The sequence below is a fragment of the Hemicordylus capensis genome, chromosome 16, assembly GCF_027244095.1.
Source record: "Hemicordylus capensis ecotype Gifberg chromosome 16, rHemCap1.1.pri, whole genome shotgun sequence".
Taxonomy (NCBI): Eukaryota; Metazoa; Chordata; class Lepidosauria; order Squamata; family Cordylidae; genus Hemicordylus; species Hemicordylus capensis.
The window spans coordinates 16,389,293-16,405,589 of NC_069672.1; the positions used below are offsets into that span (position 1 = coordinate 16,389,293).

The window sequence follows — 16,297 nt, forward strand, 5'->3', positions numbered from 1 at the left end:
TTATGAGCGCGGATAGTTCACGCATGAGGGTAGGAAGCCCCGCCCACCCTAACCTCGACCGTGAGGACAGCCTTCTATGTCCTAGCCCAGCAAGGAGAAGGGTAGCCACCCAGCACTCCACCTGTTATCGGCAGCCGATTAGGCAACCATCTTCCAGTGCCAAGTTCTGCCACACCAGATGCTCCTCAATTAAAGCCAAGTGGCAGGGAGGAATTGGCACAGCCCTGTTGAACTTGGACTGCGGCCAGTTGCACCAGCTGGGGATCGGGGGCTTCCCTCCCCATAACTCACCCCACTGAAGCTATGCGGTGCGGGCTGATGGACTCCAGCCCCGAGCCCCGACGTCTCCTTGGGCTTACGGACACACCTTGGGACCAGCCAATCTCATTAAAGCCGCATGAATCAGGCCGCGCGACATCTGATGGCTTCCGTCTGCAAGAAGATGCTATTCTTCTCTGCGGAACGCCAATACCCACCTTATTAGACAGCCGGCAGAAAACGAGGCGACACGAAAATGTCTTCATTAAAGCAGCTTCGGCTGCCTGAGTGTGTTAATTTGATCAAGAGATAATCAAGGTCACCCGAGCAAAGCAAATAAAAAGAAGAAGAAGACGAAGAAGAAGAAGAAGTCTATCCCAAAACAGCGGCTTTCTCCAAGATCTGTATGAGGAATTCCAGCCAATTCCAGAGCCATTGGCTTCAGGGAAGAGGCTTGTTCTTAGGGACCTCCCTAAAAAATGTCTCCGTAATGCACACCACTGTCCATGGTACAGAAAGAGCAACCAGAGCAAAATATAGATGTCATAACATCGGTATTTTAATTCATAACTGACTGTGTTTCTTGAAAGACTTGCCCCGACCTTTGAAGCTACACTTGATGCAAATAAAGTAACCCAAACTCAGAAGCCGTAAAGTGGAGAATTTGGCCTCGTTTTCCTCTCTTGTTCCTCTCCCACCAGCAAGCCAAGACAATGTCAAGACATATGGGACAGGGGAAAGAGAAAGTAGGTAAGACAACTTAATCGGGAGCAGAAAGAGGGAGAGAAAAGGGGAAACGTGAACTTACCGTCAGTTTCCATGCTCACATTGCTCAGAGGCTTCAGGATAAAGCAGCCTTTACTTCTGGGAAGTTCCTCTTCTTGGTTGACTGGCAGGGTCCATCTGCAAGAATGACACCAAAGGGTCGTAGAAGGCCCAGAACAAATCTGGTTGCTTTTGGTGCCAGCTAGTTGAAGTTTTCTTGGAGAAACTGGAAGATCAGGCCCTCTATGGAGCTAGCATTGCCAGCTCTGACAGAAGCCATTCCTACAGACTGCCGGCACACACCCAATGTTTTTTTCCAAATATAGTTACTGATACCAAACCATTAAATGCAAATGCAAACCAGGGTGGACCTTGCTTAGCATTCCATGTCTTGGTGTGCATGACCCTCAAAACTAGTCCTGGAAATCCCCCCTTCCTCTCCCCCAATATCTTCTCCAATACCTTTCCCAGTGGAGCCATTAAGATCTCCAAGGTTGCTTCCAATAGCTTGAAGCCAATGCCTATGGACTCCAGGGCAAATCCAGAGGGCTGGCAGGGGAGATTTTCGCTCAGGAAACGAGGGAAACGCAGCCGCCATGCCCCTCTGCAGAGCTCATACAGAGTTCTACTGTAACGGAGCTGTTGGGCCTCAGCAACCCTTCGAGTTCGGCCTGGAGTCCCCGGGAATCAGCTTCGGCTATTCAAAGCAACCCTGGAGATCTTCATGGCTCAGTGTGGGGAAATATCGGTGGCAGGGAAAGTCTTGCTTAGCAAAAGGGACAAGTCATGCTTTGCCACCACGAGAGCAGCTCGACGGAGTCTCGTGGGGAAATATCAGGGGGGGGGGTAATATTGGCGGCGGCGAACCTGTCTTGTGGTAGCAAGCATGACCCACTAGGAACCGCTTTCCCCTTAGCTAAGAAGGGTCCACCCGGGTTGCATTTGAATGGGAGATCACACGTGTGAGCACTGTAAGAGATTCCCCTTAAGGGATGGAGCCACTCTGGGAAGAGCAGAAGGTTCCAAGTTCCTTCACTGGCAGCATCTCCAAGAGAGGGCTGAGAGAGACTCCCGTCTGCAACCTTGGAGAAGCCGCTGCCAGTCTGTGAGGACAATCCTGAGCTAGATGGACCAAGGGTCTTACTCAGTATATGGCTGTTTCCCATGCCAGAAACGAGAACTCAGCCCGTGCATGTGCTGGGCCTCATCCAGAGTTGCAATTGCTCCCCTCAGCTATCTATTTGCACCTCCAAGCTTCTGTTGGCTATCATTGCAACATGCTTGAGGATATTTACATAACACTCTCCAACCACAGGGGGAAAAAGTTCTCCAGTGGTTTTCAGAACTCTCAAAACAAACAGCACTGTTTACTCTCTGCCCCACTCCAGGCCTAGTTTGTTTGCCTATCTATCTATTTATTTATGTATTTATTTTAAATCTCTCTCAATCGGAAGTCATTGTTTCTGTATGTGCCTACTCTTCTGTGCCTCTCTGTCATCTTTAAAAGTATACTCTGTTTCACGTCAACCTTTTATATTCTGTTTGGAAAAAGGAAAGAGAAAAACTCTGTATGTGTGTGTGTGTGTGTGTGTGTGTGTGTGTGTTTTGCATTTGGAGAAAGAAAACGTGTTTAACCATATTCAAAATGAGAGGGAGAGAGTGTTATTGGGCTGTAGGCAGCTGCCTTATACCTAATCAGACCAAATCATCCAGTTTAGTATTGTCTACACATACTAGAAAAGAAAAAAGGCAGGGAAAAGGAGAGACCTCTTGAAAACCCTTTTAGGAAACATAGGAACATCGGAAGCTGCCACATACTGAGTAAGACCCTGGGTCCATCTAGCTCAGTATTGTCTTCACAGACTGGCAGCGGCTTCTCCAAGGTTGCAGGCAGGAGACTCTCTCAGCCCTCTCTTGGAGATGCTGCCAGGCAGGGAGGGAACTTGGGACCTTCAGCTCTTCCCAGAGCGGCTCCATCCCCTGAGGGGAATCTCTTGCAGTGCTCACACTTCTAGTCTCCCATTCAAATGCAAACCAAGGTGGACCCTGCTTAGCTAAGGGGACAAGTCATGCTTGCTACCACCAGACCAGCTCCCCTCTGTATGTAAAATAACACTTTCTGGAGAGACAGGAGAGTCTCTGGGCCATAGGCGAAACTAGGGGGGGCAGCCAGGGCACATGCCCTAGGCGCCACTGGGGGGGGAGCAGTGCCATGCTGTTTAATAAAGACAATGTTGGTTTAATACCTTGTAAGCTGGCAAAACTGAAAGGTGGTGAGGAGAGGCAAGGAATAAAATAGCAATATTCACTCGCATGCTGTTTAATTCTCTGTACAGAGCTCTATCTTTATCTGCATATTGTCAACCAATCTTGGCACCCTCTCCTCCTAGAGAGGATTGCTGGTCTGGTGGTAGCAAGCATGACTTGTCCCCTTGGGTTTGCATTTGGATGGGAGACTAGAAGTGTGAGCACTGGAAGATATTCCCCTTAGTAGGGGATGGAGCCGCTCTGGGAAGAGCAGAAGGTTCCAAGTTCCCTCCCTGGCAGCATCTCCAAGATAGGGCTGGGAGAGATTCCTTCTGCCTGCAACCTTGGAGAAGCCGCTGCCAGTCTGTGAAGACAATCTTGAGCTAGATGGACCAAGGGTCTGACTCAGTATATGGCAGCTTCCCGTGCCAGAATAGAGTCTGCAGCCTGCTAACCAGGCTGAGATTCTCCCCTGAAAGACAGACAGCACGCTCCCTTGCACTGGAGACCAATAGATGCCATGGCTCTAGCAATAGCACTAGCAATAGCACTTACATTTATATACCGCTCTATAGCCGGAGCTCTCTAAGCGGTTTACAATGATTTAGCATATTGCCCCCAACATTCTGGGTACTCATTTTACCGACCTCGGAAGGATGGAAGGCTGAGTCAACCTTGAGCCCCTGGTCAGGATTGAACTTGTAACCTTCTGGTTACAGGGCGGCAGTTTTACCACTGCGCCACCAGGGGCTCTTTTACCACTGCGCCACCAGGGGCTCTAGTGTTTTAATTCATTGTATTATATTTAAATGATTGCCTTCTCTTGAAGAATTTGGCCCTCTTATATGCTCCATTCAAACAGATTAACCTCAGCTCGGAAGACCTAGGGGGGGGATTTGGCCCCCACTGGAAATTCAAAACCAAATCAAGACATCTGGGATGTGGGGGGAGAGAAAGAACGCAAGACAACTTAATCTGGAGCAGAAATGGCTTTTTAAAAAAATAAGAAAGAGAAGGCGAAAATGTTACACGCATTTAATGTCTAATTAGGAAAAAAATAAGCTACGGAAATCATGTACAACTGGTAATAGTCCTTCTCCGACAGCGCTCGGCTGAGACGGCCTATTTCAAGGTTGAGTTGCTGAGAATATAATTGAGAGCCAAAAATGAAAATGAAATTGGAGTGATCAAGAAATCGGATTTGGGATGGATTTAAATGGCTGATAAAAACCCTCCCTTGCCAGAGTCAGAACTCTCTGGCCCCCGAGCTCTCCTCTTCATCTCTCAGTTCTGCCCTTTTCTTGCTATGTCAACGCTGAGTTCATTTCAGCCGCCCTCTTCCCCTCACTTTCATTTCTCTACCTCTTGCCACGTTGCTTCACAAGGGCTGAAACCACCTCATTGTGTCCCCTATAAGTACCCTATAACCCCAAATTTGCTTCCTCCCACTGAACGTTTCCCACGTTGCTGAGGGGCAGACTGGATGGTCTTTGGGTCTCCCTCGTCTCCAGAGTTTACAAACTCCCAGCCTTACCTATGTGTCCTCACAGGGGTGTGGTGGGTTTCAGAGGAGTCATTGCCCATCTGAATCAGCAAGATTGTAGGGACACGTACACAAGGAGGAGAGCTGGTCTTGTGGTAGCAAGCATGACTTGTTCCCTTAGCTAAGCAGGGTCCACCCTGGTTTGCAACTGAATGGGAGACTAGAAGTGTGAGCACAGTAAGATATTCCCCTCAGGGGATGGAGCCGCTGTGGGAAGAGCAGAAGGTTTCAAGTTCCCTCCCTGGCTTCTCCAAGAGAGAGCTGAGAGAGATTCCTGCCTGCAACCTTAGAGAAGCTGCTGCCAGTCTGACAATACTGAGCTAGATAGACCAAGGGTCTGACTCAGTATACGGCAGCTTCCTATGTTCCTATAAATCCTCCTGAGAACTTTCACCAAGCTTACTGAAATGGTCCGACCCAGTGCAGATTTCTTACATACTCTGCTGGAGGAGAAACCTCTAAACTGGCAGCAAGTTTCACACGAGGAGACCACTAATGCTTACCTTGCATGAGTCTACTCCAACAGCGGCGGCAGTGAAGACAGAACTATTCTCTGTTTACCTTCTTTATTTCTGCGTCAGAAGACACACCAATATATACAGATGTCATTTATACAATTTAATAATATACAGAATTTTTAATGTTATATATATATATATTTATATATATATTTATTTATATATTCACACATGGATACACAAATCTTCATGCCCCTTTCCGGGGGGAAAGTCATCTGTGGAGAAGAACACTCTTCCTGGTGGCTCCAAAACCTGCAGGGAGCACTCAATTCCTAGGCCACCTGCTTGGAAAAACTGCAAGTTCATTTCCCCAGAGAAGCAGACAAACAAGAGACCTGAAATCTGAAAAAAAAGAACACCAAGTCTTTAAAAAGAGAGTGTGAACACCACCCAGAGAGGGAGTTAAAAACCTGCCATCCTCTTGCAGGGGAGCAGGGGAGCCGCTTTCTCCCCAAAGACGTCAAACGGCAAGAGAGCAGGCCACATCCAACGGCACACACAATCCAGTTACGTTGCCGCTGCCCGAAAGCGGTTCCTAGTGGGAGAAAAGGCGAAGCAGCGAGCAAGGGAAGAGAGGAGACGGGCATCATAGCATCAGAGGCACCTGCCACATGAGCAGAGTGCTGTCCGTCTCGCTGCTGGCCGGCGTCTTGCCATTGGGGTTGAAGTTCCGGTAGCCTCGCCCGCCGGAGATGACAGCCAAGGAGGAGATCTCCTTGCGGTGACTGTCCTGGGCACACGGCCTGCTCCGGACCCAGACGTCGGGGTCGTCCGCCATTTCGTAGATGGAGCCGTCTTCCTCGGTGTGCTCCAAAGTGGCCCCCCCAGCGGCGGAAGGGGCCTCCTTGACCGAGAGGAACTGCCCAGGGAGGTGGGTGGTGGAGCGGAGACGATACTGCAAGAGGATGCCCTTTTTCCGCATCTCCCTGGTGGGGGGGCTCTCTTGGGCAGCCAGCTCCGTGGACCCGCCCTCCTGCTTCTCGCCATCGGCAGCTGGGGACTCCGCCAGGGGGTCTTCCTCCTTCTCGCTCTTTAAGACGTCTGGAGCCAGGGTGCTGAGCGCGACCGCCAGGAATTCCACTGGCCCGCAGTGGCCGTTGAAAGAGACCATGCCTTTCCCTGAGCAACAGAGAGAGGGAGGCAGGAGAAGTTAACAACAAGCCGGCCGCACGTCTGAGAGCACACTTCTGTATGTTAACAACCAGACCCGGAACCAATTTAGAGGAGAAATAAACTCTCCTAATGCAATTTCACAAGCAAAAAAAAAAGGGGGGGGGTTGCCTCCCATTAGGTGCACCCTGCAGTTAGAGCAGACAGAGGCAAGAGCAAAAAAATAATAATTCTAAGAGGCAAGACACTGATTCACAAAATCAAACACTGAACAGAGAGAAATAATGACTCTGCCGCTCAAGAGAGACACACAATATGCACAGAACGGTCAATCAATTCTAGACTGGATGGTCCAAAAATCCCTCTAGGATCACGACAGGAATCGGCGAATTTAAATCCATACTTTCCAATGATCTAGGACTTTGGCATGCAAAAAATAAATACATTGATCTGATGATTTCAAGCTGTTCCCATGTCTTGGAAATCCGTTCCTCTACTAAAGAGCCCATCTCTGGCCACTTCCTGGCTCGCGTCTCCCTTGTTCTCTGCTGCCCCACACAGAAATGTGATCCCATCGGAGGAGACTCACCAGTGATCTTTGGGATCCCCTCCAACCGGGGCACGGGCAGCAGGACCAGAATGCCCTGGTCAGTGCCCACCCACAGAAGACCCTGGCAAATCATGAGGCTGGTAACACGGACGCTCTTCTGGCCTGTTGAGGAAAAGAGGGGAAGATCACGGAACGGAAAAAGTGGCCCGTCTCAGTCCTTCCCTCTGCCACGTCTCCTCTCCTGTTCTCTCTAGTTTTTTTTCCATCTGCGGGCGGAATGAGTTTCATTCTGGGCAGCAGTATCAAGACAGTGTGTAAGCCAAGGCATCCAGAGTGGGGCCTTCCTGATTCAACCTGAGCGGGGTCTAAAATTAACTGAACAGACATCAAGAAGCTTGTGAGCCTGTGGCTTCCAGCGGCATCTGGTGGGCCACTGCGCAAAACAGGATGCTGGACTAGATGGGCCTCCTTGGGCCTGATCCAGCAGGGCTGTTCTTATGTTCTTATGCATGCACATGCCTTAGAAGGGAGACTGCTCCCAAATCCAAAACCACGCGGTGGTCCTACACTGCAGGGAGGCGTCTCCATGGCTCCGGATAAGTCCAAGCTGTGAGAGAGAGCCCTCTCTGTCTCTGAGATGGATGCAACATGCCACCCAGACCACAAGCCAGGCGACCTGTCAGATCTTCGGTAAGCCCATCCAGTCACACTCCCCAGAACGGAAAGATCAAAGATCAGGCCAGGGGCGTGGGGGCATCTGGACTCAGAGACGGCCACCCCACGGAAGGTGGCGGCTCCGTTCCCAAAGCTCCTGTTTTTGAGATGCTGCACGCGTGGGCCTTGGCAAGCGAGAAGGATCTCTCTTTGTTTTGCTCCGCACAGACAACAAAATGGGTAACTTGCTGCCGTGAATTAACATGTTTTCGGTGTCAGGCCAGATTAGCTCTGCCCGCCTGATCAGCAGGGGCTTGTCTTTCTGGTTTAGCAAGAGCGGCAGGAAAGGAAGCCAGGCAGGCAGATTGAGACGGACACCCCCCACCACCACCACCACCACCTGTTCCCAGGTGCAGGAGCAGGTAGGGGGAGAGGCGCACTCCACAGGGAGGAAAGCATCCGCCCGAGTAGAAAGCGCCTAGTCCAAAAGACATCCGTTTGTGCCCAGGTTCAAAGGTCTTTGCAACCTCATCCCACCAGGCCAGACTGAAGAGTAGCATTGGGGCGGCGCGTGATTCATTCGAGCACAACTCTGCCTGTTGTCAGCAATTTATTGAGAAAGTACACTTCTCCCTGCCGATGGAGGTCTTGCAGAAGGATGGCTTAGTACTTAATGCGTGGAGGAAGTTTTATCATGAAAGTGCAGGTTACAAAAGGCTGAGTCAAGGCTTCTCTTGGCAGGACCTTTAGCTCAAAATAGGGAGGTTGGGGGCACAAAGATTACTCCCCAAACACCCCAACTCACCATCCCTCCCACCTGACTGCTGCTACCTGTTTTGTGGTGTTAGCGATGGCATTGCTCTCCTGGGCGGCTGGTGGCTGCCATTTTTGCCCAGAATCCCCTGGGAATGACGTTATGTGATGATGTTCATAGGAACATAGGAAACTGCCATATACTGAGTCAGACCGTTGGTCCATCTAGCTCAGTATTGTCTACACAGACTGGCAGCGGCTTCTCCAAGGTTGCAGGCAGGAATCTTTCTTGGCCCTATCTTGGAGATGCTGCCAGGGAGGGAACTTGGAACCTCAGATGCTCTTCCCAGAGCGGCTCCATCCCCTACTAAGGGGAATATCTTCCAGAGCTCACAGTTCTAGTCTCCCATTCATATGCAACCAGGGCAGACCTTGCTTAGCTATGGGGACAAGTCATGCTTGCTGCCACAAGACCAGCTCTCCTCTCCTTGAGAGGACTTATGAGGGGGGCAGGCGGACTGACCACCAGCTGCCCAGAGAGGACTACACAGGCACAAAAGAAGCTGCTTCATACTGAGTCAGGTCATTGGCCCATCTAACTTGGCATTGTCTGCACTGACTGGCAGCGGCTTCTACAAGGTTTCCGGCAGGCGTCTGTCCCAGCCCTACCTGGAGATGCTGCCAGGGATTGAACCTGGGACCTTCTGCAGGCACAGCAGATGCTCTTCCACTGGGCTACGGCCCCGTCCCCCAAGGGGAATATCTTACAGTGTTCACAGGTAGTCACCCACCCAAATGCAAACCAGGGCAGACCCTGCTTAGCCAAGAGGACAATTCATGTTCACGACTGCAAGACCAGCTCTCTTCGCCTCCTAGTACCGACAGTATAGGATCGTCAGGACTACCCGTGACACCCCCTTCTGCCCCTGCTACGCCATCCATGGCTCAATCCAGCACATCCCGTCCCCTGTGAATGGGGCAGCAAAACTGGGGGGAGGCATTTCGGCTCAGCCCTGATAAGAACAGCCCTGCTGGATCAGGCCCAAGAAGGCCCATCTAGTCCAGCACCCTGTTTCACACAGTGGCCCACCAGATGCCTCTGAGAAGCCCACAGGCAAGAGGCGAGGGCATGCCCTCTCTCCTGCTGTTACTCCCCTGCAGCTGGCACTCAGAGGCATCCTGCCTTGGAGGCTGGAGGTGGCCTTTAGCCCTCCGACTAGTAGCCCTAGATAGACCTCTCCTCCATGAAGTTCTCCAAACCCCTCTTCAAGCCATCCAGGTTGTTGGCTGTCACCACATCTCGTGGCAGAGAATTCCACAAGTCGAAGTATGTGTTGTGTGAAAAAGTACCTCCGTTTGCTGGTCCTAAATTTCCCAGCAATCAATTTCATGGGGTGACCCCTGGTTCTGGTGTGATGGGAGAGGGAGAAGAATTCCTCTCTCTCTCCCCTTTCTCCACACCAGGCATGATTTTACAGGCCTCTATCGTGTCTCCCCGCAGTGATCTCACCCCTCTACTCCCTGTCTGACCAGAGACCAGAGCAGGCCTGAAAGGCAGGAAGGAGGAAGGTTCGGCATGGGGCCAGCAGCCCGGCCCTTGTGCTCTCAGGTCTCCGAGACAAGTCTGAACGAGGTGTGGACCAGTCCGGAGAGCTCCTTCAGCTCTTTCCCCACTCAGGGCTGAGGTCCCCAAGGAATCCCACCCTGGGGAATAGCGCCCGGTTACAATTCCCCTCACGGTCCCACTCTCTCTCCTAAGCCTGGTGGCGCAGTGGTGCATTTTAATTGCAAATTAGCTGCTGAAAGACCAGGAGTGTTGGTGGTGGGAAGAGGGAGAAGAGTGAGATGAAAATGTCAATAAAACAAGGTGGGAACAGGAGAGCCTCGGGCCGGGGGTGGCGGGGCGGGGAGGAGTGATTGTCAGCATTAATGGTTAAGAAGCAGTATTCTTTGCAAGCAGGCAGAGTTCTTGCAAAGAGGTCCCTGCTGCTAAGTAGAGCATCGCCAGGCCTTAAAAATCTCTTGGCCTCCATCCTCCTGACTGTGAGCTGATTTGCACAACCCAGATTCAAGAGCCCTGCTGGAAACCCCTTCCGCATCTCACCTCCCCTGGTCTGCGGCCAAAAAGCGCCACGTGGCCATTTTAACGTGCACGGGATTAAGCCCTTCTCCCACCCCACTGCCTAAGTAACAAGAAACGTTGCCCAGCCTCAATGACGTGTGTGAACCTTAAACCTTGCACTAAGCAGGGATTGCGCCCCACCTTTCCAGGAATGTGCAAAAGAGTCACCCCAAGGAAGGTGAATCACCTCTCACAAGAAAGAAGGTGTGAGGAAAGATGCAAAGAAGCACCTTGAGAAGCATTTTTTTTAAAAAGCATTCTTTGACACTGACCTTCATTTTGACCTTGGGCATGAAGGAATGTAGGAAACTGCCTTCTACTGAGTTGCACCTTCAGGGCTGTCTACACTCACTGCCAGAGACAGGAGTCCTTCTTCCCAGGCCTACCTGGAGATGCCACCAGGGTGGGACCGTCCATAAAGCAGGGACCCTCCCACTGAGCAATGGCCCCATCCCTTGTTCTCAGTTTCCCCACAAGGTCCCGGCACTGCCTGAGTGACTTTGGGCCACAAACCTTCTACTGGTCGAACCTAACCTACCCCGCAAGACTGTTGTGAGGATAAAGAGGAGGGCTCCACCCCATTCACCATCCTAACCTCCTTGGAGCAAGAATGCAAAAGTGACAGGGAAGAAATCATGCACACTTCACATCCTGACCTGAGCAACCACTAGGACACTTTTGTTAAATGGCTCCCTTCCTCTGTCCCCACCCCCACCTTCAAAAGGAGGACGTGGGATTCTAATGGCAAATAAATATTTCATCGCAAAGACGTAACACTGCAATGTCGGACTCTCCAGAGCGATATATGGCTCGTGCATATATACATCTTTTAAAAGGCTGAGCTGCTCTGCAAAACTTTATTAATGGCCTGTATAGTTAAAAAGGATGAGAATGCTTTAGGTCCAGAAATGCATTAATACTTTTCTAAAAAGCTCACGCTGGGGAAGGAAAGAAGCAGCAATAAATTTTTTTCCACCGTGGCCTTGGTTGTTTTTTTAAAAAAGAAACCCTACCAAACACTTTACACAAGTAATGCATTTAGTACTAATTACACGATTACTCCATCTTGTAGTTGGAAAAGTGGAAGAGGGGAGATCTAAAAGGCTTGAGGGGAGAGGAAGTGGAAAGACGAATGAAGAATTTACGACGGCTTCCCCCTTGGCCGTTTCTGCGGCACGAAGTGGCCCGGCTGCCAGGAATGCAGAAGAGAGGAGAGGCAGGCAGAAGCGACCAGGAGCAAGAAGTCCCGAATCACGGAGGAGAGGCCCCATTGTCCACAGGGTGGTTCTTCTCTCCAGCTCCTGCCTCCTCCCTCTTTATGCAGCACCGGCAATTTCCTCCCCAGCAGAGGCAACCCACTCTTATTCCCTGAGGGAAGAAAGAAGGGAAGAGAAATGGCAAGGAAGATGACAGATTTGCGGGGCGGAGCAGGGAGGCAGCAGGCTGAGCCCAGAGGGAGCTGGAAGGCAGAAAAGGGTCGGAACTCAGGTTGAGGGAGGCGTCTGAGACGGAGCCCTGGAGCTGGGGAGGTGGGTGGCGAAGCCCCTGAGAGCAGCCCAGGCACCATGACGCCAGGCACGGAAGCCGGGCGCTCGGGATAACCACCCTTGCAGCCGGGAATGGGGCTGAGAAGCCCAGTTCTGCCAGGACCCTCCTGCTGGAAAGGAGGGAGGGAGGAAAGACACACACAGAGACACACAAAGAGGCATGGTGTGTGAGAGAGGGACCATGTGTAGCAGAAGACATCCAAGGTCCCTCCAACAACTCCAAACCTCTGCGATCTGCATAGAAAGGCAGGTTCTTTCCAGAAGAGCAATGGGATCTCGACAAAGACCAAGCAGGATACTGGACAGAGCCGTGGGCTTGCCCTGGGGGGACCTGGGTTCAAGTCTCCACACCGCCACAAAGCCCCCTGGTCCTTCCCCGCATTTTGCCGGTTTGCCCCAAACATAAATGCTCTAAGCATATCCACAATTTTGGTTTTTTTCCAAAAAAATGGGGATGGAAATATTGGGGGAGTCCCACCTGACCAGTCTCCCCCGAGAGGAAGGGGCCAGAACTGGCGGAGAATGGCTTCCCATGATGGTGAAACCTTGCCAGGGCCAAGCTGGGTTCACGTGCCACAAGCCCCACCAGGCATGGGGGGCTTGCAATGCACCTGGTTTGTCGTGGGAAATCTTTGGCAGAGCATACAGATGGCACACCCCGCACCAGAGGCAGCATGCTGTCCCATGGCGATCCTCGCTTGGAATATCCCAGGGCTTCTCCTCCCCCTTTTTGCCCCCCTACCTGGCAGGGCGAAAGTGGTCCGCGTCGCGACATTGATTTCCTGCAGATGCTCCAGGGTCTCCGTATGGAAGAGACGGATGGAGGAGCCGGAAGAGAAGGCCATCCAGACGCCACTGCCTGCCTTGATCATGTGAGTGACGCCGGCTTCTTCTTCTGGGTGGGCCTCGAATATTTGCTGTGGACGAAGAGAATGGGAGACTGAATGAGAACAGCCCAGAGGCTGATGCAGGAAAGAAAAGGAACACACACACACACACACACACACACACACTTGCACAAATCCAAAATAAAGGCAATAGGGCATTTCAACCTCAGATCCTGTCTTCCAGACATCGACTCGGGAATGTTCTAAAACCTTAAATCTGGTGGGCATATAATCGATGTTTTGCTAAAGCTGGGAATGCTATAAAAATTAGGCTGGGCTGAAAGTTGTCCTTTGACCTCTCAGCCATAGGCCAGTCGGTGCTTGCAGAGACCAGCATGTGGGATTGTTTTAAGGGTCAAGCCAAAAATAAGGATTATTTCCTCATGGCAGGGGTAGGCACCCTTGGCTCTCCAGCTGTTCTTGAACTACAACTACAACTCCCATCACCCCCCCCACCACAATGAATTGGGTTAGTCACTCCTACACATTGGGCTAACTCCAAGAGAGCCTGAGTTTTGGGGAGGGCATAAAATCGTAAGACTCGGCCGCTCTCTCCCCACTCCTGCTGGGAGGAAGGAGAATCGGGGGATGCAGCGTCAAGCGGCAGTCTCTGTTCCAAACCTAGCCAGTAACAAGAGCAGGTATGCCGGCTGTCAGAATTCAATTAAAGAAAGAAAGAAAGATGGGAGGAAATGGATTCTTGTGGTGGTGGTTCCTGAGAAACAAGTTCTGCCCACGTCCCCTCTGGGCTTTTAAAAAGAAAAGGTTTCATTCCACCAGTCCTCAGAATCTCGCAAGTGGAAGGAAAGGTAAAAAAAACAGTTTGACGGCAGAAATGGAGTCCTCCAAGATGCAATAACCCAAGAACTTAATTCATTGGCGTGTCGGCTTGTAGTTATTTCCTCCTCTGGCCTTTACGGGTCTTCTGGAGCCCAGAATAAAATGCCAGCACTCCGCCATCAAGCATGAGAAGCAGGGGGAATTGGGAATGAGCCTCTGAGCACATGCAAAGTTTCCTCAACACAGAAAGGGCTTCCAGGGCAGAGAAGCTCAGAGGGACCATAGCTCAGTGCAAGCAGAAGGTCCCAGGTTCAATTCTTAGCATCTCCAGATAAGATAAAGAAAGACCTTAGAGGCCTCAGAATAAAGCTAAAAATCATCTAGCCCAACACTGACAGGCAGCAGCTCTGGAGACAGTCACTGACTGGCAGCAACTCAGTGTAGACAATACTGGGCTAGGATGACTTTCAGCTGATGCTGAGTCCCTAAATCTCTCTTTCTAGAAGTTAACTACAGCAGGGTTGTGATGTTGCTGGATCACATCACCCGCAGCCACAATGGCCTTAACAATGGCCCTAACTTTTGAGCTGGGGATGATGGGAGTTGTGGTCCAGAGACCCAAGTTACAGCAGAAGAGCAAAATGGCATTATTGGGGTGGGGAACTTAATAGCAGGTTGCAGTGTGGGGTATGCTACCCCTTTGAGGTCCAAATCTGCATCTCCCCTACAGCCAGCTTCGGGGGGCTTGATTCTTCTCTTTTAATGCAAATATGCAGGGCCAAGCAATGGGTTTAAAGCAACATCTGTTTTCGCTCTCACACGACAACAAATTCAGTCCGATTTCCTTCCCTGCAGATTTTCATACCCAAAATTTCGTATTTTTAATATGTGCCTGTGACTGAGGAAATCAGATATCCAGTCGCCAGAAGCCTAATTACAGGAATAAAATTCAGAGAGATGAAATGTTGTTTCCGATCCCACCCCACCAAGAACGTGCCTGTGTGGTTCCTCACTCCCAGCCATCTCGCAAAACCCACGCAGAGTTTCTAATGCCGGGAATTTTACGTCTCCCTACCTGGCCTCCTTCCCTCTCTCTTCCTTGTCAAGCAGCAAGCAATCACCTGCTGCAGTCAAAGTTGCCCGCCCATCACCTTGCCTGGAATCCAGCACGTAAAACATGGGTGACATTTTTACATGGAGTAATTCTGCAAGTTGTAGGCGGCCAACGTGTGTGTGTGTGTCTCTCTCTCTCTCTCTCTTCTGTTTAGCAAGTTGTAAGGATGCGTCACAGGAACGAGAGAGACGCAGGTGGTTTATGGGAGCAGGGACAGCGAGGGGGGGATTGTAGAGAGGAGAGCTGGTCTTGTGATATTGCATGACTGGTCCCCTTAGCTAAGCAGGGTCTGCCCTGGTTGCAGATGAATGGGAGACTAGAAGTATGAGCCCTGTAAGAGATTCCCCTTCAGGGGATGGATGGAGCCGCTCTGGGAAGAGCAGAAGGTTCCACGTTCCCTCTCTGGCAGCATCTCCAAAACTGGGCTGGGAGAGACTCCTGCCTGCAACCTTGGAGGAGCCGCTGCCAGTCTGGGTAGACAATACTGAGCGAGATAGACCAAGGGTCGGACTCAGTAGATGGCAGCTGCCTATGTCCCTGTGTCCTAGGACTTGGCTGCATTTAGCCAAGAGCAGAATTCAGAACCGGAAACTGAAAGCCCCTGCTGGGCTTCTGGGCTCCAGTAAATTCCCTGTTTCTCATGCTTGTGTGTTGTATTTCCTCCTCCATGGAACATTATCCTCATATATAACCCTGGGAGGCGGGTGAGGCTAGGAGAGTGTGATTCCTTCACATTGCATTGTGTGTGCAACTGGCGCTCCCAGCTGATGGGCAAATCTCTCTTCTACAGAGTCCTGAGCTGGGCAGACGGGCCCAGAAGGTCCCCCCTCCCCCGGGGGGCCTCGGACGGGATATTTCCCTAACCTACCTGGAGAATCTGCACCTGGATCTCCTGCCTGCAAAGCTATGGTCCTCCTCTGGCTTTGGGAGGCTAGCAGCCAGGGAAGGCCAACGGTCAAGGTCACCTCAACTGGCCACAGAACGTGTGATGCCCGCTTCTTCACCTCCAAGTGAAGGTCAACCCCACATGGTCAACCCCGCCCAGGTGAAGCTGCCAGCCCAAGCCAGCCCACAGGCCTCTTCTCTAGAGCTGTCTGCTCTGGCTGGCAGCAGCTCTCAAAGTCTTTCCCAGTGCCTGAGACTTCTGTAACTGGCGATGGACCTGGGGCCTGCTGAATGCCAAGTGTGGGATCCATCTTCAAGCTAAAAAAAAAAACCCTCCCTCTCTCTCTGGAGCTGCCCTGTATCAAGTCATATAGTTGCCCTTTGAGCTCAGGGCTGCCTGCTCTGGGAGCCTGCACTCTGTCCCTAGCCCTGCTCACTGGAGACACTGCCGGGGACCAGGAGCTCCGTGAACTCGGCTCTCGTATGCCAGGCGCCGCAAATGCAGGGGGTCAAGGCAGCCTGCCTCATCGAGGCATGTGCTTCCGAAGGAAGACTGCACCCCAG

General features: G+C 51.4%; 1 protein-coding gene across 15 annotated transcripts in view; it reads right to left on the reverse strand.

Moving 5' to 3' along the window:
• The window catches only part of ARHGEF10L (Rho guanine nucleotide exchange factor 10 like), a 117,939-nt gene that overhangs the window by 17,913 nt on the left and 83,729 nt on the right, over positions 1–16,297 (reverse strand). For 14 of the 15 annotated variants that reach the window (XM_053280532.1, XM_053280534.1, XM_053280541.1 and 11 more), the window contains 3 exons: positions 12,810–12,984; positions 7,031–7,153; positions 5,363–6,450 (listed from right to left, as the gene is read on the reverse strand). In XM_053280532.1, coding sequence (XP_053136507.1) covers positions 5,918–6,450; positions 7,031–7,153; positions 12,810–12,984 — 831 coding nt within the window. In that variant the 3' untranslated portion in view covers positions 5,363–5,917. Of the gene's footprint in view, positions 1–1,066; positions 1,162–5,362; positions 6,451–7,030; positions 7,154–12,809; positions 12,985–16,297 lie in introns of those variants that run through there. The other variant, XM_053280544.1, reaches the window with a different exon arrangement.